This window comes from Mirounga angustirostris, unplaced genomic scaffold (genome assembly GCF_029215605.1).
Source record: "Mirounga angustirostris isolate CCGP_5_RB_7025 unplaced genomic scaffold, mMirAng1.0.hap1 SCAF_1, whole genome shotgun sequence".
Lineage (NCBI taxonomy): Eukaryota > Metazoa > Chordata > Mammalia > Carnivora > Phocidae > Mirounga > Mirounga angustirostris.
Window position 1 is genome coordinate 31,578,746 of NW_026991709.1, and position 26,321 is coordinate 31,605,066.

Consider the following 26,321-nt stretch of genomic DNA (forward strand, 5'->3'; position numbering starts at 1 on the left):
CCAACCTGAGCACAAGCACTAGATGGTAGTGAGATCAGGTTCTAGCGTCATCTGGCCACCTCCATGATTTAGGAGGCTAGAAAAGATACAGCATGAATGCAACCGACTGGTAATCCACCTGAAGATGTGGCTAAATTGTTCAAGGACTATAAATGCCTAGAGACACTGCCCAGAATTGAGTCCTTCATCAGTAAGTTGGTTCCAGCCCATCTCCCTCACCATCCTTATCATACTCACAGAGCAAGACGAGACAGAATAGTCACTGGGGCTAACCAAGGAGAAGACTGGATCCTCATCTAGTTTGCTATACCTTAGCATTTAGGAGAAGAGGGAGTAGGACAAAAGTGGTTAAAAGCAGAGAATGCCCTCTTACTCCATGCCACCATAGACACAGACAGGTACAATCTGCAAAGGCTGTCCGCAAGTGCATGATTATAGTTTTACAATGAACAGAACTGAAATTTAAGAGACAAACAATTAAAGGGAAAAAAAGATTCAAACCAAAAAACAGACTCTTAACTATAGAGAACAAATGGATGGTTATCAACAGGGATGTGGGGGAGGATGGATGATAGGGATTAAGGAGGGTGCTTGTTGTGATGAGCACCGGGTGATGTATGGAAGTTTCGAGTCACTATATTGTACACCTGAAACTAATATGACATGGTATGTTAACTATATTGGAAGTAGAATTAAAAAAATTAATAGGATTGAGCCTCAAATTAAAAGAAAGCATACAAACCAAACCATGGAGGATTTGGTCAAAATCTAACAAAGGGACCTACTAAAGAGAAGAATAGGGAAGTTCAATATAGCAATAGAGCTTTAAGGGTGAGAAGCTAGCGGCTCAAAGAAATGTTTTGTGCTTTTTAATTCAATGAATTGAGACACTTCAATAAACACATTTTGTTAACACAAATGGAAAGCATTAAAAATAAATGATTATTAAAATACTACAATTAACTAATTGATTGAGCATCTACTTTGTAACTAAGTATATTTTACAATGTGAACTCTTCCAACAGCTTTCCAAGGTACTGCTTTTATTATCATTCCACAGATGAAGATACTGAAATACAGAGAAATTAAGGACCTTACCAAAGTTCCCATAGCTAGTAGGTATCAAATGTAGACTTTAATCCCACATTTCATTTCTCAGGTCACAGCTTTTCTTCTAGGAATATTGTTATTACACACACACACATACACACAATATACATATACATATGCATAATATGTACTGTAATAACTTATACATATACATATGTATGTATACACACAGAGACAGTTCTTTAATATAATGTACTATTTTTTTATTTCTGGGTGTTTTCTAATGCATCTGTGTGTGGGAATAGAAGAAATATGAAGAATATGCCAAAGCTGAAGTTATTTAAGAGATTAAAATGGATAATTGTTTCAATATGGAGGAAAACCTTTGTTTAATTTGGGTTGCAATAAAATACCATACTTAAAAGTCAATTTACAGACTTTGTCAGCACGTACATCTAAAATACCACAAGAAACTTCTTTTTTTAGACATGTAAGACTTTCTAGCACAAAGGGGACTATTCTGACCATCAATAAAGGGATGTGAACAGCCAACTTCACTATGAAAGGAAGCCAGCATTGTTGTACTTGGATAATTTACATTCTGTAGAGCAAAAACATCTTCATGTTCAACTAGGGCTGGCTTTTAACTACTATCACCCTGTGCAAATGCTGGGGAAAGAGAGAAAAATTTATTCAAACCATCTGTAAATAAGGCAAGCCCAGGGAATGTGTGATAAACATGTACAGTTTGAAATATGTAATATATTCTATTTGAAAACAAAAAGCTATTTCAAGATTCTGCACTCAAGTGGGACTTGCCACAAATGAACCTCAACCCTCTAGATTTTTCTCCCCGAGGGGTTTCAACATCTTCTGAAATAATGTACAAGTATATGATTGCAAATCACAACACTCTAGGCTCCTGCAAAAATGATGTCTTCATAAACATGTTCAAGAGAAGACAGGGACAATGCCATTAATTTATGAAAGCAGATATTTATATAATTCACCACATATCATTTACTAGACAAAAGACAAAGGGGGAGAAATGTATACCTTGGAGATTTTTTTCTGAAACTGGAATAGCTTCAATACTTTGTACAGTTAACCATTACCTGGTTTGTAAATAGACAAGATATTTAATTTTCCTTTGCCTTTTTACAGTCATTTCTTTCCAAATGTACCATATTCAGTTTGTCTATATTAATAAAACATCAATTAATTTCCTATCCCATACATGAAAACTACCTTTACTTCTCAAGAAATTTTTGCTAAATATCAACTATAGGAAGCTCAATAGTACCAGATACTTTTTGAAACAATATATGCAAATAAGTCTAATTATATCATTTTCATAGTTATTGTTTGAAAAGAGAAGAAAGATTCCTATTATGTTGGTTACCTAGTTTACCTAGTTTTAGACAAAGAATATCTAGAAGCTCATTAGAATGCCAAAATTGCAATATCCATATTAAAGCAGTCTAAATGCTTAATTAAATATTGCAGATATATAATGGTTTTAGTTCAGTAATTTCTTATTAATAGAGACCACACTGTTTATTTATGCTTTTAATCAATAAACATAACAGTAAAAAAATGTATTCAGTAAAAAAATGTATTCATTCTTTAAACATTTACACTGTCTCTATTATGGGGAGATTGCTAGGTTCTGAGACCAAAGGAATCACAAGCAAAAAGAGCTTGGGGAATGCTTTATACTTTAAGTCATAAAAGGATTTGATTTTAAGGCATACATACTTAATAAAGCTAACTATATATCAGGACATAGCAGAGTGTATTTTGCAAAGATGTCCATGACAATATCTCCTATCCCAACGCTCTTCTGGGATGAGAACTTGCCACTTTCTCATCAAGAGAGGGATTTTAGTTCTATACTCAGGAATCTCAATGACCCTGTGACTGCTCTGACCAACAGAATCTGGCAAAAGGGCAACCGTGTCAGTTCTGAGTGGAGCTCTTAACTGGCCTGGAAACTTCCTCCTCCTGCCTTCTTGGAAGCCTACTGCCATGTAAGAAATGCAGTACCCACAAACAGAGGATGTCTAAGGTGTTATGGGAACACATAGAATTGGCTCCTATCTCGGAACTGGGACATCAGCAAAAGATTCTATGGAGAGTATCTACCATTTCACCTTGGTTTTCAAAGATAAGTGTTAGTTCCGAAAAAGAGAGGGGATAATGGTGTTCCAGGAAAACAGGATGGCATGGGGGAAAGACCTCAAGGTGGGTGACCAAGTATTCATTCCAGGAACTGGAAGAAAAGTAGAATGAAAGCACCATGAACAGAGAAGAGGTGAGTGGCGATGAATAAGGATGGGGAGGCACGCAGGGGTCAGATCACAAAGGGCCTTGATTGCTACATTAAGGAATCTTGCCTTTATTCTAGGGGAAGTGGGAAGCCATTGAGAGATTTTTAAGCAATGGAGAGACTTGATCAGTGTTGCATTTTAGGAAAATGCCTCTGCACAGGCTGCAGCAGGAAGATTAGATTGAAGAAGGGCCAAGGCTAAAGGCAACCAGACCACTTATGGACCATTACAGTAATACAGGCAAGAGAAAATGGCTGTCGGAAGTAGGAAAGTGCCTTTATGGCTGGAGATATGTGTATTGCTCTGAGTGATATTTAAGCAGCTGAAATCTACAGAAACGAGTACTTGGATATTAGGGTCTGATGCTCAGAATGAAATCTGCAGAGAAATAGCTATCTATCTTTAATGAGTACATCATTAGGGGCATGGCAGGATGATGAGAAACAGAAGCCATCTGCTGATGGGCCAGGCATCCGAATAGGTCAAGGGTCTGAGAAGAGGCTTCACTCAAAGACATAACTAGAAATGAGAATTATAGCATTGTATATAGTATCAAAAACGTCAACATAACTTAAATGTCCAACATTAAGGAATTGTTTAAGGAAATCACAGTATACTTTTGTTTAACATGAATATCTAAATAAAAAGTTACTGACATGGAAAACCACAACATTCAGTGAAAAGAGCAATTATCCCATATTGGCATATCACAAATTCAAAGCAATGTGAGTATATGCAGAGGTGAAAGACTGAAAAGATCTTTACTGGGGCCTTAACAGTGACTATTTCTGACTACGTGGATCATTGGTACTTTTGTATTTTCATTTTGTTTATCTGTATTTTCAAATATTTCTACAGTAAACATGTAGAAAATACCTTCATCATAAAAGAACAATACTAATATTTTATTGTTGTTGTTGCTTAATGGACTTCATTTACTTCTTGTTAGCGTCCAGTGTTATTTCCAGCAACAATCCTGGAAATTAAATTCCTAGTACCTTCATGGAAATCATTATTTCAAAAAGGCTGTATATAATTAAACAGGATTTTAAGTGCAGGTAGCCAAAGCATTTGCATTCATTTTCATTCTGAGTTCATGGAAGTTCCAATTCCTTTCATCAAATACTTACGGAGGTAAGCTTTGTGCCACCTCAATGACATGAGTAAAATGTGAGCTCTGCCCTCAAAGAGCTTTCACTTTAAAGAGGGAAACAGACATACTGAGAGCAAACACTAATGCAACAGGAAAACTGATTAGCGGAGTAGCGGAGCTGTGAACAGACCGTTGCGAAGAGAAAAGAAAAGAATTGATTGAATTTTGCCAGGCAATCAAATGAGAGTTTCACAGAGGGGATGCATTTTAACAGGGCCTGGAAGGATGAGATGCGCCTGGCCCCGAAATCAAAGAAACAGCATGTGCTAACACATGGGTGCCCAGTGAGGACACTAAACATGTGGGGTATGGCCATGAAAGCCAAGAGTGCCCCCCCCCTCCACGTGTCAGCTCCAGAGCAACCCTCTCTGGGTCAGGAAGTGGCAGCGCTGACCAGATGTTGGTGAATTTAAGGCAAAAGTCAGGGAATTTCAAACAAAGTAATTAGAAAAGAAGGTGTGTGGAGAGAATGGGAGGGAAGAGGTACATAAAGCAGGAAGGACCATGAAAGGCTTTGACCACTGGGCTGAAGAGCAGGACCTGACTCTGAATGAGGGGGAACATTCCCAGGCTTTTGTGTCCAGAAAGATAATGTGGAGGGCGGGCAGGAAAGGGGAAATAGAAGAAAAGTGGAGATCAGTTCAAGGATAGGGCAGAATATAGGGATGGAGGGTCTGCCTTAGCAGGTATATATAGGGATGGAAACAAAGGAACAAAAACAAAAGATATTTTAAAGTCAGAAATGAAGGGATTGTAAATAATTTAATTTGGGGAATGGTAGGAAGATAGCAGAAGAAATTAAGCAACAGGAAAATTAAGTTGATGGCAAAATGACAGTTTTTTAAATGATTTTTGGCTATTTTATTTTATTATATATATATTTTAAGATTTTATTAATTCATTTGAGAAAGAGAGAGAGAGAGGGGGAAAGAGAGCAAGCACGAGCATGGAGAGAGGCAGAGGGAGAGGGAGAAACAGGTTCCTTGCTGAGTGGGGAGCCTGACTCGGGGCTCGATCTCAGAACCCTGAGATCATGCCCTGAGCTGAAGTCAAATGCTTAACCAACTGAGCCACACAGGTGCCCTGGCTATTTTATTTTTAATATGTTATTCAAATAAATAAGGATTAATGATTCTATACACGATAGCCAACAAAGGAGGAAATGAAACAAGTCTGAAAGGTCAAGTGCAAAGACAAAGAATTTGGTTTTGGCAAGTGTAGTGTGAGATGGCCAAGTGAAAATATCATTGTGGTGCTCAGGAAAAGGGTGGGATGACTAAATAAATTTTATTTATTTAAGCCATCAGAATACAAGTAATTATTGAACCAAGCAATGGAGTGATGGCATAAAGGGGAGGACAGTAGGAAACTCAAATTTGTTGAATATTTACCCTGCTTCGGATACTTTACATACATTATCTCATGTGATTCCCACAACAACTTACAAAATTGCCAACACTGCAGAAAGCTTAGGTATGATAAAGATGGACAAGTCTTTAGATTGACCATTTGGAAGTTACTTTCAGTAGACTAATGGAAGCAGAATGGTATGAGTCAGAATGCAGTGGGCTAAGGTGTGAATGGGAATTGGTAAGGCAGAGTTGATTAAACAGCCCTAAGGAGTAGAGGAGAAGGAGAGCATGATAACTAGAATGAAAGGCTAAGACAGGGGAACATTTAACAAAAGTAGGATTAACGGTGAAGAGAAAGAACAACTGAATAAAGAGGAAGAGGCTGGAAAGTCAGGATAGATAAAGGTGAACTGATTTTGACTGATTTGAAGAAGGTGGAAAAGATGACAAGAGGAACCAGAAGGGGTTTGCCAGGAAGAAGATATTACGTACCGCTTATAACACAAAGGGGAATGGTGGGGAAATAGGTAATGTGAGAGAATGAAAGGAGAATGCTGACATATTTCAGAGGTAAGAACCTCTATTAGCCCCTCATTTGCTTCAAATAAGAGTGATGGAGATGGTCTGTGACCTTAATAGGGAAAAGAGATAGGTGCTTTATTCGTTCTCAATCTCCATGAAGTTTCATGGGTTAACACTATTAAAGATAAATGGATGGCAATCCAAATTCCCCCTTGTCCCACAGAGGAAGCCTTAATGACCGCCTTCATTTTAGAGAGTATATGATTTGAATTTGGTAAGAACCTCTTACGGATAGAATAATTAATAAACATTGTAAGTTCTATTTTAATCTACAGAATTCAAGCAGTATAAATGAAAATATGTTATTCATTCAAGAAAATTGAAGGACAATTTTCAGAGGCAAATAACATACTCAGTTTCAAATTATATTAGGAACATAGAAAGTTTTGTATATATATAAATTTACATGTGTGAAATATAATGTGTCAAGGGTAATGAAATAGTACAAACCAAATCATCAACAATGAGAGAGGAGTTAACTTGATGCAGTAATAGCTTTGATGTGGTAGAAATGACAAGGGAAGTATTTATTTGTGTCTAACAAAAACGTATTGGTTGGCAATGCTGAATTTTTGGTTACACACACGCACACACACACACACGTTATTTAGTAAATTGGACAAAAGGACTCTGACCTAAAATAAAGGTACCTGAGGTCAAAGCGAAATAAATACGCCAAGTTCATTCTTCTGCAACAGTACAGCTACGAGGCAAGAAATCGTTCAGACTTCATTTCAAAAGATAGGAGAAAATCTATTTTCCACAGACCAAAGCAATGACTTACCCACGGCTATTGAAAACTAAGATGCAAAAACAGCCATCACCAATAAATTGCTACAAGAGTAGCAATGCATATATTTACTACATGATCTCCATGTGTTTATGAATGCAATTATCATAATGGGTGAGTATTAATGCACATTATTTTATGGTTGCAAGTTCACTGGGATCAATTAATCTCATGTTCTGGTCAACAATATTACTTGATATGTTAATTACCGAGGCTTACTGCATGATGATCCTGGAAAAAAGGCTAGACATGAAAATGAGCTCATATAATAGCATTCTACAAATGCCACTTAAGAGTGGAAATTATCTGATTTGTCAGCAAAAGGCTAGTGACAGTGTACCTCCTATCGGGTTGGTGCTGCATGTGGCCAGTCTCCTCCGGGCAGTCCTGCAACATGGGCTGGAGTTCTTCTTGTGGGGAGGGGGTCAGAGTGGCAGTGGACTGATGGCTATAAGACACCGCAGCTGGAGAAGAAGCTGCTCCCCGCACAGGGGGAGTGGGGCCTCGCTCATCTTCCTCCTCTTCTAGTTCATCCTGTTGTAAATACATTCTTGCTGGTGGCATGGGACACGGCATTTCTTGGTCATAGCTAAAACAATGATAAGCACACTTAGATTTACTTCAGGTTATGCAAAGAAATAATTCGTACAGTCAGTGGAATATCAGCTTTGAGTTGTTTTTTTAACCTCAATGTTGTGAGCCACGTTTAGGGAGCACCGTTAAAAAAAAAAATAGTTCATGGGGCGCCTGGGTGGCTCAGTCATTAAGCCTCTGCCTTTGCGTCCTGGGATGGAGCCCCGCATTGGGCTCCCTGCTCAGCGGGGAGTCTGCTTCTCCCTCTTCCTCTGACCCTCCCCACTGCTTGTGCTCTCTCTCTCTCTCAAATAAATAATCTTTAAAAAAAGTAAATAAAAAATTAAAAATAAATAAAAATACAAAAAACAGTTCACTATCACCAAGGTTGGTGAGTGCTACATATAATATTTTTTCTGAGTGATTACAATTTACATCAGCATATTGCAGGCTCTGAGAAGTCATGCAATAAAGGCATCTACTTAATGCAGTTAAACTTAGTACTTAGTACTTCCTAAGTGTGTTGCATGTAGTCTAGCCTTCCACTTCAAAAAGGTGACTCAGGGATGGTCCTACAGATGACCTAGAGATGAATGCTAACCTCCGAGAAAAATTACTCTTAAAAATCCTTTCTTGAAAATCCACCTTTCTCTGAAATTATAATAGATCACTATTTCTTCAGTTGAGCACAAATGAAGTTGTTGGCTTGCGTTTAGGATGTTGAATAAAAAACACAGTACATAAAATAGTCGATAAACAATAAAATGCCCCACTACTCCTCTGCTAGAGCTGTGTGGAAACTCTAGATGGATCTGGGAAACATTCATGCCTTTCTCTTTTCTCCCACCCCAGGGCAGACGGTTATTGATTCAAATGGCAGTAATTTACTGCATTATATAAACTGTGTTCGTGTTACCCCTCTCTCTCATTCACTCTCTACCACCTGCTTTGTTCACCTGAACTCAGGAAACTTGATGCTCATATAACATGATTTCTTTGAGTCTTCCTTTACTTTACCAATCCTACTACCTCCCTTTGACACTTTTTCTACGTCTCCTTTCTCAACAAAATAACAGCAATTTGTGCACTCCCCTAAACTAGAGATCTTGTGTCATCTCACCTTACTCCTCTCTCTTCTACCTTGAACTGATCCCTGGTTCATCTCTGTTTCCTCTCTAAAAATCTCCCAAATCTACAACTTTTCTAAAGTCTGTTGTATGTGCTACTGCAATAACCTTTTAATTGATCTCTTTGCCTCCAGTCACTCTACACTTCTGAATCCTCACAGTGCCTCCAAAATTACTTTATTATAATATGCATTACTCTCAGATCATTCATTTGCTGCAGAGTAATACATGGCTCCCTTATTGACTAGAGGGAAATATACAAATACCTAAACAAGACATTCGAGTACCTGTATAACCTGGTTTACACCTGCCTTCCCAGCTTCCTCTCCCTCCCTCCCACCGACCCATCTTAGTCCTCCAGGAGGCCACATCTCTGTGTGGTCCCAATGTCCATAAAATCCCTCTTCCTCTTGATTGAGAACCGTATCATATGTCAAAGTCAAGAACAAAAGCCAAAGGATCAGGAAACCTTCATTCTTCCCACTTTGAATCAGTCTTTCCCTTCAGGGCAGAGTTGTATCTCCTGTAGGCTTTTAAAAAACTATATCCACTTATTTCATTTTAGTCCCTTTACTGGCGGACTAAAATAGCAATAAATGTTAACAGAGCCTAGAAAATGACTTTTTAAAAACTATAGTCAATTCTCAATTTTTGCAGATTCTATACTTACAAAGTCACCTACTTGCTAAAATTTATTTGTAACCCAAAGTCAATACTCACGGTGAAGCATCTGAGTCACTCCACCTTCTTGTGTCAGTTTTCATACTGCAAACAAGTGTCCTTTTCTCAGTCTATCTAGTGCCACATCATTCTCAGTTTTTTTTCTTTATATTGATAATTTCCCTGTTTAAAGTAGCCCCCAAGGATAGAGCTTTAGTGCGATCTAGTGTTTCTAAGTGCAAAAGGCTATGACGTGTCAAATAGAGAAAATATGTACACTAGATAAGCTTTGGCCAGGAATGACCTATGACACTACAGTTCAATGTAAATGAATCAACAATACATATCGCACCAGGTGTCTTTAAACAAAAACACACATAAAACAAGATAATGCATGGATCAGATGACAAAAATGTGTGACCAGAGACTTGCAGGAACCTATCCCTGTATCTTCCCTAGGAGTGATGGCTCAGTATTTGCTCATTAAATGACTGGAACAACAAAGGTACAGAGTTTTGTTTCCTGGCATATTTGGATCCGTAAAACTATTTTTCGTGTGTGGAGAATGAAAGAACATTGTCTTTATTTTTACAACAGTCACTAAAAAGACCGTATTTTCAGGTAGATTTTATTTTTTGTTAATTCTCTATGTCAAGTGAGTTCTCCTTTGATCATCATAACAGTGAAACATCTGTTTTGCTCTGTTGGTTCAGTTCTATAGAATCTGGAGAGAGAGCAAAACACACTAACTTTCTTATCGCTGTCATATGATATGATTATTTACACTAGTTGAATTGTTGTAAGAGACAATTCAGTGAGTTTGAAGTTTCAGTTTTCAGCATAATGTGATAATATCTAAGAACAAACAAAAGTTTTCAGGATACCTTAGCTGTTGTACAAATTCACACATTTGTTTTATGAAAATTCAAGAATATGCAATACAAATTCTGATATTTGAAAATCATAAAATCATATATGTGTATGGTTATATATATCATGATGCATATGTGATCTTGTATTCATTTTTATATATGATTACATATGTAAATTACATGTATAAAACATAAACACATATGTAAATTGTGCATGTGTGTTCTGATTCATAATTCTTAGTTCCAAAAGAAGTGTCTAAGGCACGATTTCCTTTTTTTTTTTGGCAGCACTGAGGATGTTTTTCAAGTCCTTCTAACATAGCAATACTGTTTTTTTCAGAGACAAATGTTTGTGGACCTTAGGAATGTCTCCCCTTAGTGATCTAGTTTAATAATTGCTTCATATGGGTTTAAGGAATCATCCTATTCCACTTACATCCGTTCTGAAATTCTTCTTACCTTTCGTCTACGGAAATACTGTACTCTTCACTATTGCTGTGAGGTGGAGGATGTGCTGGCGGGGGAGGAAGCAGGTCTGCCCAGTTCATGCCACCCTGTTTTGGTACTTTGGGTGTCCGTGCCCCTTTCTTGTGCCCTTGACTCCCTTGAAAATAAATAAAATCCAAGTCTTTTATTTCTGGCCTTTAAGGTTTTTCTATTATCCACAGGTGAATTATTTCCTGTAAATATGATCATATAATTCATATATGCAGAAGCAGATAAACAAGCTTTTCTTCATTAATCTTAACAGAACTTTGTACAATAGAAGATGCAACGTATTGCCAAGTTTAACTGCAAAATAAATAGTGGAAAAGCAATAAAATCACAAATGAATTTTACAAGTCATATCATTAATAGTGATCTTCTTACAGCAATTAATTGCATTATGGATTATCACCTAAAACAAATGAGCTGTAGACATATTTTCTGAAGTGCCTTTCTATTATTTAATTGCTGGAACCTAAAATACAATATGATACAGATACGATCTATTAGAGTTCCACTGTTGCATTAAATCACTGAATATATATAATTTGTACTTGTCCATTGAAATGTTTTAGGCACAATGAAATTACCAGTTTTCGTCAGAAAGGCAGGTGCAGATGAAAATCATTGCTGGAGGAACTAATATAACTAACAACAAAAGAAGCAGAGAAATGATTTTTAAAAAAGGAGAGAAGTGCTCTTAGCCCCAGTTTCTACAAAATTACGGCTTAGAGTAAAATGATGTTGCTTGAACATTTTTAGTAGTTTGAAATAGCCCAATTATGCAAGTGCCCTAGTATTCTGATTTTGGATTTGGCATATTCTTTAAATTCAGGTAACTGCACATTTTAGAGTATTCATTTTAAAATAATTTTGGGTCAAAAGATATTTGAGGATAAAATCATCTTTATCTTCCTCCTCTAATACAATACATTTTAGATTCTTATGGAAATTATAGACGATGAGCTTATAACTGTGTTTCTCATATGATCCCTTAAAATCAGTGAATTTTCTTGGTCTTTATATATATATATATATATTTTTTTTTCTTTATTTGAGACAGAGAGAACGAGAGAGAGAGAGCACATGAGAGGGGGGAGGGTCAGAGGGAGAAGCAGGCTCCCCGCCGAGCAGGGAGCCCGATGCGGGACTCGATCCAGGGACTCCAGGATCATGACCTGAGCCAAAGGCAGTTGCTCAACCAACTGAGCCACCCAGGCGCCCGGTCTTTATATTTTTAACCTTTCTGAAACAGCTCCAAGTTACATGGTGCATGAAACAGGTCTTGGTATATTCAATGACCCTTATTTTTTTTTTAAGTTGCTTTGGAATTTTTGGCCCAATCTGTGCATTAAGTCAGATGTTCTTGAACTGGTACGTTACTGCACCAAGTATGGGCCAAGGGACTGGATGTTAGTAATAAATTACAATTCTCAGGCCTCTACCTGTATGTCTCCATTCTCTCTTCCTTCACTCAGTTGTCCTGTATTGGAAAGACTAGGCAAGAATCGTGGACTTGACTATACCCAGCGCCTTCCTCTTGATTTCTTGGCATGCATCTACTCTAATAACTCCATCTGTCCTAAGAGGCCTAACATTACAAATCTCTCCTACACATCACTTGCTTGCTTCATTCTTTCCTCTAATTAACACCGGACTATACATTTTTTTTAATCTTTTTTACCAAATATTCACAGAATACCAAGTAATAAATAGCAGCAGAACACCAAGATCTAGGTCTCTAAGCTGAGGGATGGAGAAAGTCAATTTAAAATTAACAACACAGAATCACTTTAATCACAATCATAGAATCATTTTCCTCAGGAAGATATGATTTTCTAAGTGGCTAAGAATGCAAAGATAAAATGGCATGAGATATCAATATATTAAATTATTTTCTATGGTTTTCCCAAGAGTAGATCCTTTTAAAAATCCCTGTTAATTCAGGGTTTCCTTAGTAAGATTTTAGTTGTTTAAAAAAATCAACATACAGTAGAATAAGAGTAGATCTAAAAAGGCAAAGAGGTATTTCTAAACTCCTTTAATTCCAATAGGAATAGTTCCAATCAGTGACAAAATGTAGGCTTAAAAATGCCAAATCAACAGGCCTTTGTCAAGGGAAGATGATAAAATGCAAATGCCATATTCATTACAGGAGAGGGGTAAAGACACAGGCTAAAAGCACCTAGCAGAACTTCAGTCCAGGTACTGAGAGGTGATATTTCTACACTCCCCTGGAGAAACATACTAGAGGCAAGATCAGTCAGTTCTGATCTCATCGTGATGTGGCTCGCCACATGTTAGTTCTAATAATGAATCGCCTTTAATTAGAAAAACCGGACTTAAGTACCAGCGAAGTCCCTTCTGCAGCCCCTATCAGGAAAACAGGTGGTAAACAGCTGCAACAGCATGAAGAGAAGAGGCCTCACTGTGGCTTCGAAGGCTCTTACAAACCCAAGTTAGAAGGTTGCTTTACGAGGTTTTAGGGCAAGAACTGAGGGAAAGTTACAAGGCTTATCAACGGAGGCAGGTTCCTGTTGTCCCTATGATCTCTTAGGCTTGTGACTCTGCTCAAGGGTCCTCAGATTTTATGTGCTGTATAGATTGCTTCAAAGAATAACAAATTTAGCAGGTTAAGTATATGCCCAACATTTTTAGTTTTACTTTGGCCAAGGGCAAAAAAAGAAGCTTCAACTGCCTTTAAAGTCTAGTCCATGCTTCTGGCTTTATAAAAGTTTATTAACGGGGCGCCTGAGTGGCTCAGTCATTAAGTGTCTGCCTTCAGCTCGGGTCATGATCCCAGGGTCCTGGGATCGAGCCCTGCATTGGGCTTCCGCTCAGCGGAAGCCGGCTTCTCCCTCTCCCACTCCCCCTGCTTGTGTTCCCTCTCTCGCTGTGTCTCTCTCTGTCAAATAAATAAATAAAATCTTAAAAAAAAAAAAAAAGGTTTATTAACAAGGAGGAGAATGGGATCTTTAATCTTTGTTACTAAGTAGAACACAAAATAGTTTAGTGAGTGGACTGTCGCTCAAATTGCAAGACCCGTGCCTGGAAAAATTCAAATTATATAAAGTGCGTAGACATGTCATATGTGCACATCAGTTCATTAGCATTCAATCTTCAACAGTGGAATATACCGTTTTTTTAAAGGAGAGACTGACTTTCTCTTTGGTTCCCCATACTTACCAGATGTACTACTGCCTCGGTCTGAGCTGTTGTAGGATCCTCCTGTATTCTGGTCGTATGATTGGTTGTATGGGATAGTTGGAGGAATTGTGTCATTTGCTCGATAATCTAGACATTTCAGATGGAAAAAAACTTTTATTTTCTCTTTGATGCCTTAATCATTTACCACCAATTAGGCTTCTAAGTTACCATGCTGATCACTTGCTAATCGTATAGAAGTATAAAGGAGGAAAAGTCAAGAAAAGATAGGCATGTCTCTTTAAGATTTATAGAATCCAAATTCTTTGCATCATCTCCTTTATATAAATCAGACTAAACATAGCTATGTACGAATCATATAAGGAACTATTTCTTCTCTTTAAAATATTTATAAATCAGCTAAGGCAGAAATCGGAATTGCTTGACTTCTTAACTTGAAAAATATAACAACGAAATAATTTTAACCATAAGAAATCAGGAAAATATCATGTCTGCAAATCATTTTAAAAAATTAAAATAAAAAGCCCTGAAACTTGTCAGCAAGATGGTATCTAATAAAAAATATATCCATGATAAGAAAACAAAGGATCTCAATCTGCCATGGAAGGCTTCTGCTTACTTAGGCAAAGGTAAAAATCTAAGTGATAAACTTGCCACTGGAATGTACTGGGTAATAACCCATTAGTTTAGTTGCATTCCAGGTCTTTATTACAGTTGGCATACCAAGTCTGGTACAAGCAATAAAAACAATAAATAAGAGCTCTGAAATATTTGTTCAGAGGCTTGTCAAACTTTCCAAAGTCCACAGTAAAGCCATATACTAAAGAGGAATGATGTAACAACGGCTGGAATGCCCACTGCAAACTACAGGATTGCAGAAACTGTCCTCTCTTCATCGTGGTCATCCTTTGTCATGAGCTTGTGCAAAAGTCTTAACAAATATTTACTGAACTGCGTTTTATGCCAATCAAGTGTTTTCTCAAACTTTGAAAAAGGCAGGATGACTGTATTATTAAATCAAAATACATAACATTAACTTAATCAAATGGGATGCTTGTCATCTCCAACTGTAATACATTTTATTTTTGAGGAAAATGGTCACAACTCAAGCCTAAAGAAAATAAATCTAGGTCTCTAATTATCTACAATAAGATGTGTCATTAACCTGGACACTTGTGCAAAATTGCCCTGAACTATTCATATTAGAGGATGCTTTTCTTTTCTTCCCTCCCCCCCCCCAAGAGGTACAACTTTGCAAATCATGTTATTAAAGCGGTAGCCTAAAGGACTATAAAGAAATCAAATACTTACCTCTTCCAACTCACACATAATATAATAGAGAAACATTCCCCTCAGGCTATAAAATACTATTCCACTGCTACCATTTAACAATTTATTTTAGATTCTATCCTGACAGACTTCAATCAAGTCAACCAAAAAAATTTAGGTTCTAAAATCATTGCAGCAGTCTTAGGGACACACGAGGTAGGAGAAATACAACAAATTGAACCACTTCTCCAGTTCAAGCTTAATTTAATTATTTTTCTTCAGTTTGATATAAAAATGCCATTCATTTATATGACCATGTAGAAGCAATTATCTTCCAATCTTGAGTGGAAAGAATGGGATAGTCTATTTATTTAAAATGTGAGGTATTGTGACGGTTGTACATCTGCCTTATGAATAAAAGATTTTGCTAAGCAATCCCTCACCTACGATTAAATTTAAATTAATCTCAAAACCATTTGAAAATAGTTATATATTATTATAAAATCAATTTTCCAAGGGTATTGTTGTGCTAATTAACTCTTTGACACTGGAAATTTCAAAAACAAAGAAATAAGGAAACATGAGGAACAAAAGAAAGATTTCATTTGCTCATCCCAGAGAAGTCTGGACGTGGAGTGCTGAAAGGTTAATGGTACTGAGACAGAAAAGGCTGGGAATAAAGGCAAAGCTCGTCACCTTTGTTCAGTTTGTTTTGCTCCATGATGTTATACTGAATGGGGGCCACTTCCTGTTTCTGCTGTGCAGGCGGTTTCCAGTGCTTCTCGCTGGAGTCCCCACTGCCATTGTTCATGTTGTTGCTGAGGTTTGACTGGATGAGCTGGGTGGTGGCGTAAGGAGTGGGCTGCCCTGATGGATTGACAAAACGCCCATCCTTCAGATTTGGGCTATTGAAGGTTTTCATCTCATTGATTTTGTTACTAAGGTCCACATCACCATAAACAGTTGACTCAGGGAGCATCAGATTTGTTTGTTTGTTATCCAGTTGGTTGTTATAATTGGCTATACAATCAGCTACGTGCAACGGAGAGGAAAAGGAAAAAGTCATTCTGCATGGTTATTCGTTTTAAATTTCTCTGTAAGTAGCTTCGTGAGTCACAATGAAATTGTTATGTAAAGTAAAAAGGGGCTTAAATGCGATCAGTACAAAGGGCTAGGTATTCATAGGTACTCTCTAAAGAAGGTTAATTCAAAATTGAGGAAATGAGAGAGGACATAGAGAAATATAGAGAGACTAATTTTGAATTTGAATTTAAGATGATTTTCCTTTAACAACCCTATTAATAGGAATTTCACTTAAATAATATACACATGAGTATCTCTATGTGCCAAATGTATATGTTCTAATCTGGAGTTACTGTCCTACCTGAAGCTACTAGTTAGTTGTTGAAGCAACAGAACAAAGCATGTGTGTTGAGAACCCAAACCAAAGGGGGGGGGGGTGAACTCTGCCTACACATCAAAGAACTTGAGATTTTAGTATTTTTTAAAGTAACTCTACTCAGAAGATATGAGGAACAGAGGTAGAGGGATAGTAAATAGTGTTTAAGATAATTTTATTGGATCTTCCCTTGGTTATGTAGGATAATCATTATCAGGGAAGGACATTATATAATCATTTTTTCATGGTTTCATAAAGACACCCCAAGAAGTATAAAATGACAATAATGATGATAAAATGAATCATAAGTAACCTGTGTAATTTAATCAAAGAAAGCCTGAAATAATATCTAATTTGTCTATTTCAATTACCCTCTAATTTGCTCCTCATTGAAGTATTAGGGAATGAAATAACTGATAGAATATTTAAAATTAAATAAATAGAAATATTTAAAGCCTGCAGCTGAAAATATTAAAACAGCAGGAAGAACTAAAATCATAATTTAAAGTGAAAATATTTTTTAAATAAAAAAATCTGTCAAGTTACAATGGTTAAAAATACCATTATTTTATTCATGTAGTTCATAATAGTAGTAGTTCAGCTCACCTTGAAGATTGGTTTTCAGCTGGATATGTTGATGAAAAATTAGCTGAAGATGTAAATGTGAATATAATCTTAAGAGAAATATGCAACTTCTCTGTAATACTGAACTCAACTACTCTGCATTTTAAAAAATAAATGATCGGGGAACAGGAATATTTGACTCACCTGGCCTTTAGTAATTCTAACTTCTAGGTATAATATTTTGTTTAATAGTGGTTAAGAAATATTGTTAAAGGCTATATGGTTTTGCCAATTTCATTTTTCTTCACCAATCTTTCTAAATGAGTGTGATTCCATAGAATTTTCTGAGATGATAGATATGTCCTATTCAGCATTGTATAATTTGGGAGCCAACAGACACATGGGGCTACTGCACACTTGAAATGTGTCTAGGGCAAATGAGGAACTGAATTTTAAATTGTATTTTGTTTCATTTAACTGTAAATAGCCACCTGTAGCCAGAGGCTACCATATTGGACAAAACAGCTCTACATATTAATCTAAATGGTTATTGTCATCTTTTGTCTCCTGCAGGGCTCAACCAGTCTCTCTCTCTTTTTTCTTTTCTTTTTTTTTTTTTTTTGTAATCATGTGAGCACCTAACTATGCAACTAGAATATGGACTTCTGGAGAACAGGGACGTAGTTACATGGATATGTCATATCCATATCCAATGGAAGACTCTGGACTTGTTTTAAGGCTAGACATACAGACTGCTACATGATTTGTTTTTTTATGGTGTATAACCTCTTCACTTAAAATGCTATCTTCTATTTCCCTTTTTCTTAGTTCCATGAGTCATTTTACTTCTCTACTCATATCGTTTGATTCTTTATGATTCTTTTAATATTTCCCAATTGGGAATGTTGAAGGTTTTCATTTTGTTTTTTGTTGTTTTTTTTTTTTTTGCAAGAAATCATGAGTAATTTTCTGTTTATTCCTCTCAATATTGCATACTCTACATCCATAATTTCATGTCATGCTTTAGCATGACACCATCATGAAGTAGTTCACTCACACATATTTCTGAACCAAAACCACACAAAATAAAATAAAAGCATGCATAAACACCTGCAAAAGATATAGATAGATAGATAGATAGATAGATAGATAGATAGATAGATAGATAGATATCTTACATCTTTGGGATTTACTTTTATATAATAAAAATCTGATTTGAAATAAAACAAGACAAAACCAGAGAGGGAGACAGACCATAAGAGACTCTTAATCTCAGGAAACAAACTGAGGGTTGCTGGAGTGGAGGGGGGTGGGAGGGATGGGGTGGCTGGGGGATGGACACTGGGGAGGGTATGTGTTATGGTGAACCCTGTGAATTGTGCAAGACTGATGAATCACAGACCTGTATGCATGAAACAAATAATATATGTTAATAAAAAAAATCTGATTTGGAATTTCAGTTAATTTTCATTTATAATTTTTTATTACTGTTGTACAGTTGCTATTATTTTCATTACCGCTATTAAAGAATTTGGTTCACTCTAACTAGAGACTTATAAAGTTTTTCATCTGTTTTATTCCCCATATCCTGAAAATAATTAATTACAAACATAAATTATAAATACATTCATCCTCATAGAGAGGAATGCTTTTGTACAAGTTCTTTTTTCCTTGCTATCTATCCTTCTCCCATTGCATCCTGGGAAACTCTGGTGGAAGGTGAAGCGTGGAGGTAGAGGGATGAAGAAAATATAGAATCAGGATAATCTGCTAGGCAATCGTCAACATTTTATGAAAATGTTGACCAAATTTTCCTTTCCAGTGTAGGGAGAGGGGAAGAAATGTATCCTCCTGTGGCCAGTCCTTGTGCTTAGGCTCATGGAGCTGTGTCCACATCTCTAACCTGGGCGACTGTAGGTGGTCAGGTTGCCATCACTGTTACCATTGCCTGCCGTGCAGCAATTGATGGAGCAGTCATTGTGATTGTTGCCAGTATTGGGCCACGTGTCTGCCAGCCACGGCTGCGTGGCAGGTTCGCTGATGTTCAGAAGTCCTGGCCTAAAGGAAAAAAAAAAAAAAAAAAAAAATATATATATATATATATATGCACATGTTTTATAAATAGCAAATGAGATTTCCCATTCAGACGTCCAACACATTCTTCATCACTGTTCTCACAAATGCCTTGGTCAGCCCTGCTGAATGATATTATTATTCCTTTTATTTTACAATTATCTTTTTGACAAGATAACTGTAACGCAATCTAATGTCTTGAGAACTTCTCTCCGTGTATAGGGCCATAACTTTGTAAGCGGGCACAGTTGTGCGTCAGACTTAAAACACTGTACTGTTTGCAATGCTTTACTTTAGCCCCAGTGATTAAAACTCAAACATGGAATCTAAACATATGGATTCCTATATTTTTTAGTGTTTTAGTTGCTGACAGAATACCATAGTGGAGACAGTTTGCATCCCTTTGTTTTTGACCCATTAAAAAAGTGATGATTCTTCTTACAACATCATTAAAAAATGGAACAAGCTCCTTTATTCAGATCCTTCGTAGTAAGCATATTTGCATACTTTTCTTCAAAACCATGTTTCAGAAATAGTGAGTTTGGGGCTCTGTGACATTCTGCAGAGAGCCTTATCAATGTTTCCGTGCACAGCTCTGGAAGCTTGTCAGGACTTTCTGATGGTGACAATGTAAACTGCCATAAATCCCTACATAAACAAAGGAAAGCTACTGAATTAAATCTGGTAGAACGAAAAGTGTCCACTATAGGAAATATCAGTGTTCCTGTCTTTTTTGGCACAACACGTTAATGGCTCTTTCACTGTGCATTGGGAATGCAAAGCACATCAATGGCTATTAGAGGGAACCCTGAACGGCTAGTGCCAGAGATGCAGACTAGAGTCCAAGCGCAGCAGTCCTCGTGTCCTTCTCCAACATGGACTCCATTTGATAATTTAGCAAAAGAGGTGATAATGCATGGTGCGCTGTAAGATCCACAATAAACAGGCTGGTGCTGCAGATTCTGCAAAGATTTTCTTCACAGTTTCATTTTCTTTGTCGAAGTATGATAACCATGCTTCTTATTTCCCCGGGAATCAAGAACCTGACACTTCACCCTTCAGGGTTCCGTGATGCACAGAGAGTCAACTGAGGAAACTCACTAGTGCAAATGATGGTTATGTGAAGAACCCTTCACTCCAAAGGAAGAATATGGATTTATAATTTTTATGTCTGTATACATTAAGTAGATGTACATATGTGTTATGTATCTGTAATAAACATGAATATTTACTTTTTGCTTACAACGTGTGAGACATTGTCCGGAGTTCTTTACATGTATCAACTCATTTAACTCTTAGAACCATTCCACCAAGTAGTTACTACTATTTCCTTATTTTACAGATGAGGAAAAGGACTCCTCAGACAGAAGGTTAAGAAACATGTGCATAGTTATGCAAAGCCAGCGAGTGGCAGAGAGGCTGGGATTTGAGCCCAAGTTCTCTAGCTCTGGAATCCATGCTCGAATCCAGGATGCTATAAACATACATACTGGGGAGTGCTGAAATTTCCTAAAGTCATTAAACGTTCGTATAAAAGAAAGAGTGGGGGGGAAATGTCTGCAGTCTCGAAATTCAGAATAATGCTGTTAAAACTGAGCCAATTTATTATTAACATTGTTGATAAAAACGTGCTTTGAAGAGCCAATATGCTGAACCGCTGAAATTTAAAACATTTAAATGCAAGCTGTATCACAGATATCTGGAGCCTCTGAATAGATGTTGGTTAGAGAAATTCTGCCTCTAGTAATCTTTAGCTTTTCTTATTTTATTTCCTCTTGAACGTAAGCCAAGTGTGTTATCACTATAGAAGTTATTAAAAATAAATTTCCATATTTGACATGTAGAGATATTATGGGTCTAAAGCATGGGTCAAGTGGAAATTTTTCAGTCCGACTTACAGGTTTCAAAAGGAATAGACAATATTTTTATGCTACCGTGATTCTCTCAGAAAAGCACTTTGAAAGTGAATGTTTTGATTTCATAAGCTGAAAAAACTTTCCATATGTATGGGCGATTTCCAACAGGAAGTAAGATTAACAATTCACATCCTGGCTTTGGTTTAAACTTGTATTTGGAATACTAATTATTTGGGGAAGAAGGTGAACCATACATTATTGACCCATAATGAATCTTAAAATGTCATATGTGTATTTTAGAGGTCTCTGAGGAAGTCAAGGTCACATGCAGCGACCTTGATAAGGGTGTTAGGAGCTTTTTGAAACTACCAATCTCATAGGCTATTTTTCTGCATTTAAGATGATCTAGTGTATATGAAACAGATTTCACTGTCCAACAATAAGAAATTAAGCAGAAGTAAAACTCAGTGCTGGTTACAGTAATTAACGTGTGTCTGAAATATGTCTTTTTACCATATAATATTAGAGGTTGTATTTTCTTATGAATATATCTGAGTTTGGCTTATTTCTTCCTTGTCTTTTAAAAGACAGTATTATCAGAGAAAAGAAGACACTAAGGCTCATAAAACCCAAACTTTTCTTCCAGTTCATATTAAGGGAATAAATTTGTGTCACAAAGGAAAAGAGGACACTGCATTTAAATAATTATGTAGCAATTACTCTCATTTCCTCTGCTCCTCTTACTTCAGATACTCCACTCACTCAAACAAAACAAAACAAAACAAAACAAAACAAAACAAAACAAAACAAAAGCCTATCTGAAATCCTGAACCACAAAATAAAATACTAGAGGGTCCCAGGGCTGGAGAAAATAGTAAGGGGGCCCAGCAGTAAGGGTTGCCTATAGACTGTCTCCTCTTTCCTTTAATTCATAGCCTGAAAAAGCTCTGCAGTCCGGGAAGGAGCAAGGGATGGATTTGAGAGAGGCCGGTATTTCAGAGAGAAGCAAGGCCTGAGCTCTGTTTCTTTGTCACCTTCCACGGCGAGGAAATGATTTCTTGGCATTCTTTCTGGCCTGATTTTCTTACTCCATCCTTTAGGACTTCTCCACTGTTCCCAGGTTGATGCTGTGGTTTGGATTTTAAGTAGGGTTTTGGAAGAGGTGACTGGAATGTCTGAGGTAAGGAAAACAAAGGGATAGGAACAGCTACTTAATACTGCTTCCGTGATCCTCCCCTGGATGGTATCCCAAGCCCTTTGCCCTTTCCAAGTTGGGAAGAGGTCTCTTTGCTTACCACAATCCTCATGTGCCCTTTTCTGGGAATAGTTAAATTCACAATTTTGTGGACTAGAAAAGATTTCTGGCTCAGCCTTCTCCTTTATTATATTTCTGGTTGCACTGACTCAACTCTGTCATCGTGGTGAGAAAGCAGCCATGGACAATACGTTAACAAGTAAGTCTGGGGTGTATTCTTATAAAACTTTATTTACAAAACAGGTGGCAGACTGGACTTGGCCCAGGAGCCATAATTTCCTGACACCTGATATAAACAAAAGATAATTGCATTACCTTATGCTAGGTGCTTAACTGTGGTATTTACCCAGCACAAAAAGTTCATGGAGCACACAGCAGGTGAAGCTCAGCAAACTGACAGGGGATAGGGAGCATAGTCTGGGCTGATGGAATAAGGACCCATAAGAGAATCTAATATTGGCAGAGTGGCGGGTGGGCTGACGTGGTGGATTGTAGGGTGTGGCACTTAGAGGTGGGGGACGGACCCCCAACACCCTACAGGTTGCAGGCTTCATGGGCTCTGCTGAATTTAGACTTGATATTTTAAACATGGTGGGTTCTATTAAAAATGGGAACTAGGGGCACCTGGGTGGCTCAGTCGTTAAACGTCTGCCTTCGGCTCAGGTCATGATCCCAGGGTCCTGGGATCAAGCCCCGCATCGGGCTCCCCGCTCTGCGGGAAGCCTACTTCTCCCTCTCCCACTCCCCCTGCTTGTGTTCCCTCTCTCACTGTGTCTCTCTCTGTCAAATAGATAAATAAAATATTAAAAAAAAATGGGATCTAGAGCAACTCAGAGACATAATTGATATGCATTTCAAAATACCATTTTGGCTCCAACGGCCAAAGGGAATTAAGAGGAAGTAGTGCTAACGAATGTAGATAAAGGTAGGACTGCTGGGAGCTTATGCGATAGCTGAGGCAGGAGAGATCAAGTGCTTGACATGGAACAGTACTGGCATAGTGAATGGGGTGAAAAGCAGGATCAACAAAGGCAGTGATGGATGCAGAAGGAAGACTTGAAATTTTGACTTAAGTATCATCAACCAAATGAGGTGGGAGGGCCAGAGCGGGCTGCCAACGTCTGAGATCTGTGAGGGCAAGCAGTGTTTAAGGGATGGACATGAGAGGAGAGAGTGCAGGAGATTGGGTGACTGCCCCTTCTCTTACCACACGGAATCGTAGAACACAGATACACACACACACACACACATCCCAGAATCTCCCACCCACCCACCCAAACACATACTCTGGCTAGAAACAGAGACCTCTTCCTGATACCCTCCTGATCCCTCATCCTGCTCTATTTGTTCCAAAGCACGCATCGACTGCTGATACTAGAGTTGATTTTTTTAATGCTTATTATTTATCTTATATCTCCCGCTCTTAATGTAAAGTTCACAAGGATGGGAATTTTTATTGACTTGCTCACTGATGCATCCCAAGCAACTAGAATGGTGTGTATCCATGGTAGACATTTGATAAATATGCCTGATGAATGAATAAATTAAAAGTTATGTATATAACTGTCCTTTTGAGCATGGACTCCAAGATCTTTAACTGTTGCCTCTGGAACATGCCAGCAACTTTCATCATTTCATTTGGTACAAAGGTCTTTTCTATCTGGTATTTGAAATACAGAAGTTTCACTGTTATTCTCTTCTTGAATTTAAAAGGTTAATTCTGTAGGGTAACACAGCAAGCTTTCCAAAAAATTGTTCTGTTTGTAATTTTCAGTTTGTTGTTTGTCATTTTTCAGTCCCGCTGTAGAAACTTGCATTGGGTACCCATGGATTCCTCCCATTAGGTCCTATATGATCATTTGCTCTACTTAGGTTGTAAATCCATTAGGAGCAAGAACTGGAGATATTTTATGTGTGTGCACATGTACATGTGGGTGTGAGACAGAGAGCGCGTGTACACGCGCCCATCCACAGAGGCTAGCGCAGGACATAGAAGATGCTCCACCAGCATTTTATGTGCTTTGATTCACGTGAAAGCAGAGTCTACAGTCATGAACTTGTACATGTAGAGAGGTGGTTATGTGATCAGGCTTTCCAGATTTATCCACGAGAGAGTGTTGTTATACCAGAGAATGTTTCATGAATATCTGGGCTATCACTTCGATGGAATTCCCCTGGATGCAAAAACAGGCTCTGGTTTAATTTCTGAATCAAGTGAATTTATTCCCTATGAAGACCTCCCTAGCTTTTGGGTCCTTCAGTGGCTGGCTTTGTTTCACGGGTATGATAACAGTAAGCTAGGACCAGTATCCAGGAAGAAAAGATCAGTGCTTGTGGCCAAATTTGTACAGCCATGGTGGTCAACACTCCTTGTCGTATGCTAAACTCAGTCATTGTGTCTCCACATGGTATGCTCCTTGGATTCAGACATAACACCTTACTCATTTTTGTCTTTTCCAGTTGCAAACTTATCATCCAGCTGTGCAAGCAGAACACTCAAGAAGTTAATCGAATTTAAATTATAAAATGGTTTTGTTTGGAAGTTTTTTGTTCTTCTACCTTAAGCTATATGTTGCTGGGTTTGAGGGCAAAACATCATCTTATTATAGAAAATCCAGAAGCTTGGCTCATGTTACATATACCATTTTTCAGCTCTTTTAAGCTGCCTGTCACATCAATTTGTGATTTCTCTATGAATATATTAAGGTTCACTGAGTCATAATTACAAAAAAATAATACATATAGGATTGAGGTTCATTTTAATTAGAGAGAAAAGAAAAGCTCCATATTAACAAGCTACCTAGATTTCTTGTTGTATTTCAACATATTCCCCTGCAAATGGAAAGCTGAACTATGTTGAATTCACAAGAACAAACCAACCTAGCCTACAACAACTTATGAGCAAATGCTATGTTCAGCAGGTTTTCAAATGAACACTTTTTCTTTGATAGTATCTGTTAACTAGCTATATTTCTTAATCTTCATAAATGCCATTGCTTAATTACTTTAACTCCTTTTAATCATCCACTAAAATCAGCAAGTTTGTCTTTCACGGTTAAAGTGCGCCCTCTGGTGTTCATTCACTAAGATGCAACAGCTTCCATCAACGGCATTTGTGTACAAACAAGCTTGGTTCCACAGCACAGTGGAATGGAGAATTTCTAAAAGATTTGAACACATTTCATCCTTAAACCTTTTATGCAAAGAAAGTGATGTCATTGAGGAAGGCAAGATGAGATACCTGGAATTCCCTTTAGGATCTACAAAACAAGCAGGATAATTACCTCCCTCCACTGCTCACAGCTTCACCTCCTCTCTGATAAGTTACTAGAATGTTACAAAAAAAAAAAAAAAAGAAACAATTAATAGACATGTTTACGTTTATAAATCAAAAGCTATTACATCCATGAGTATCTTTCTAAAATGGAATGCTTTCTCACTTTCTACTTAGAAGCATTGCAAAATCATCACAGAAAGCGGCAGGTTTCTGATTAAACTAGTATTTTTTTAAGATTATACAGAATTAAATATGTTACTCTTATTTTCTTTATGTGCCAATAAGGTTGAGAACTAAGTAAAAGTAAACTTGAGTACACTCTTATTAAATATATTATGCATTGTTACATTTGCATTCCCATAGTTTTCTATTTTGAATTTATTATTAGATCCTATAATTGCATGATTTTATATGTATATATAATTGGAATCTTAAATTTGGGAAAAAATGGCAAGACTGTTGTCCCAGAAGTATGAATACCAGTAAGA

General features: G+C 37.3%; 1 protein-coding gene across 1 annotated transcript in view; it reads right to left on the bottom strand.

Moving 5' to 3' along the window:
* ROBO1 (roundabout guidance receptor 1) overlaps positions 1–26,321 on the bottom strand; it is a 1,126,461-nt gene that overhangs the window by 21,671 nt on the left and 1,078,469 nt on the right. The window contains exons 22-27 of the mRNA XM_064580171.1: positions 25,841–25,883; positions 19,276–19,430; positions 16,106–16,441; positions 14,162–14,269; positions 10,949–11,093; positions 7,598–7,846 (exon numbers count right to left, since the gene is read on the bottom strand). Coding sequence (XP_064436241.1) covers positions 7,598–7,846; positions 10,949–11,093; positions 14,162–14,269; positions 16,106–16,441; positions 19,276–19,430; positions 25,841–25,883 — 1,036 coding nt within the window. The remainder of the gene's footprint in view (positions 1–7,597; positions 7,847–10,948; positions 11,094–14,161; positions 14,270–16,105; positions 16,442–19,275; positions 19,431–25,840; positions 25,884–26,321) is intronic.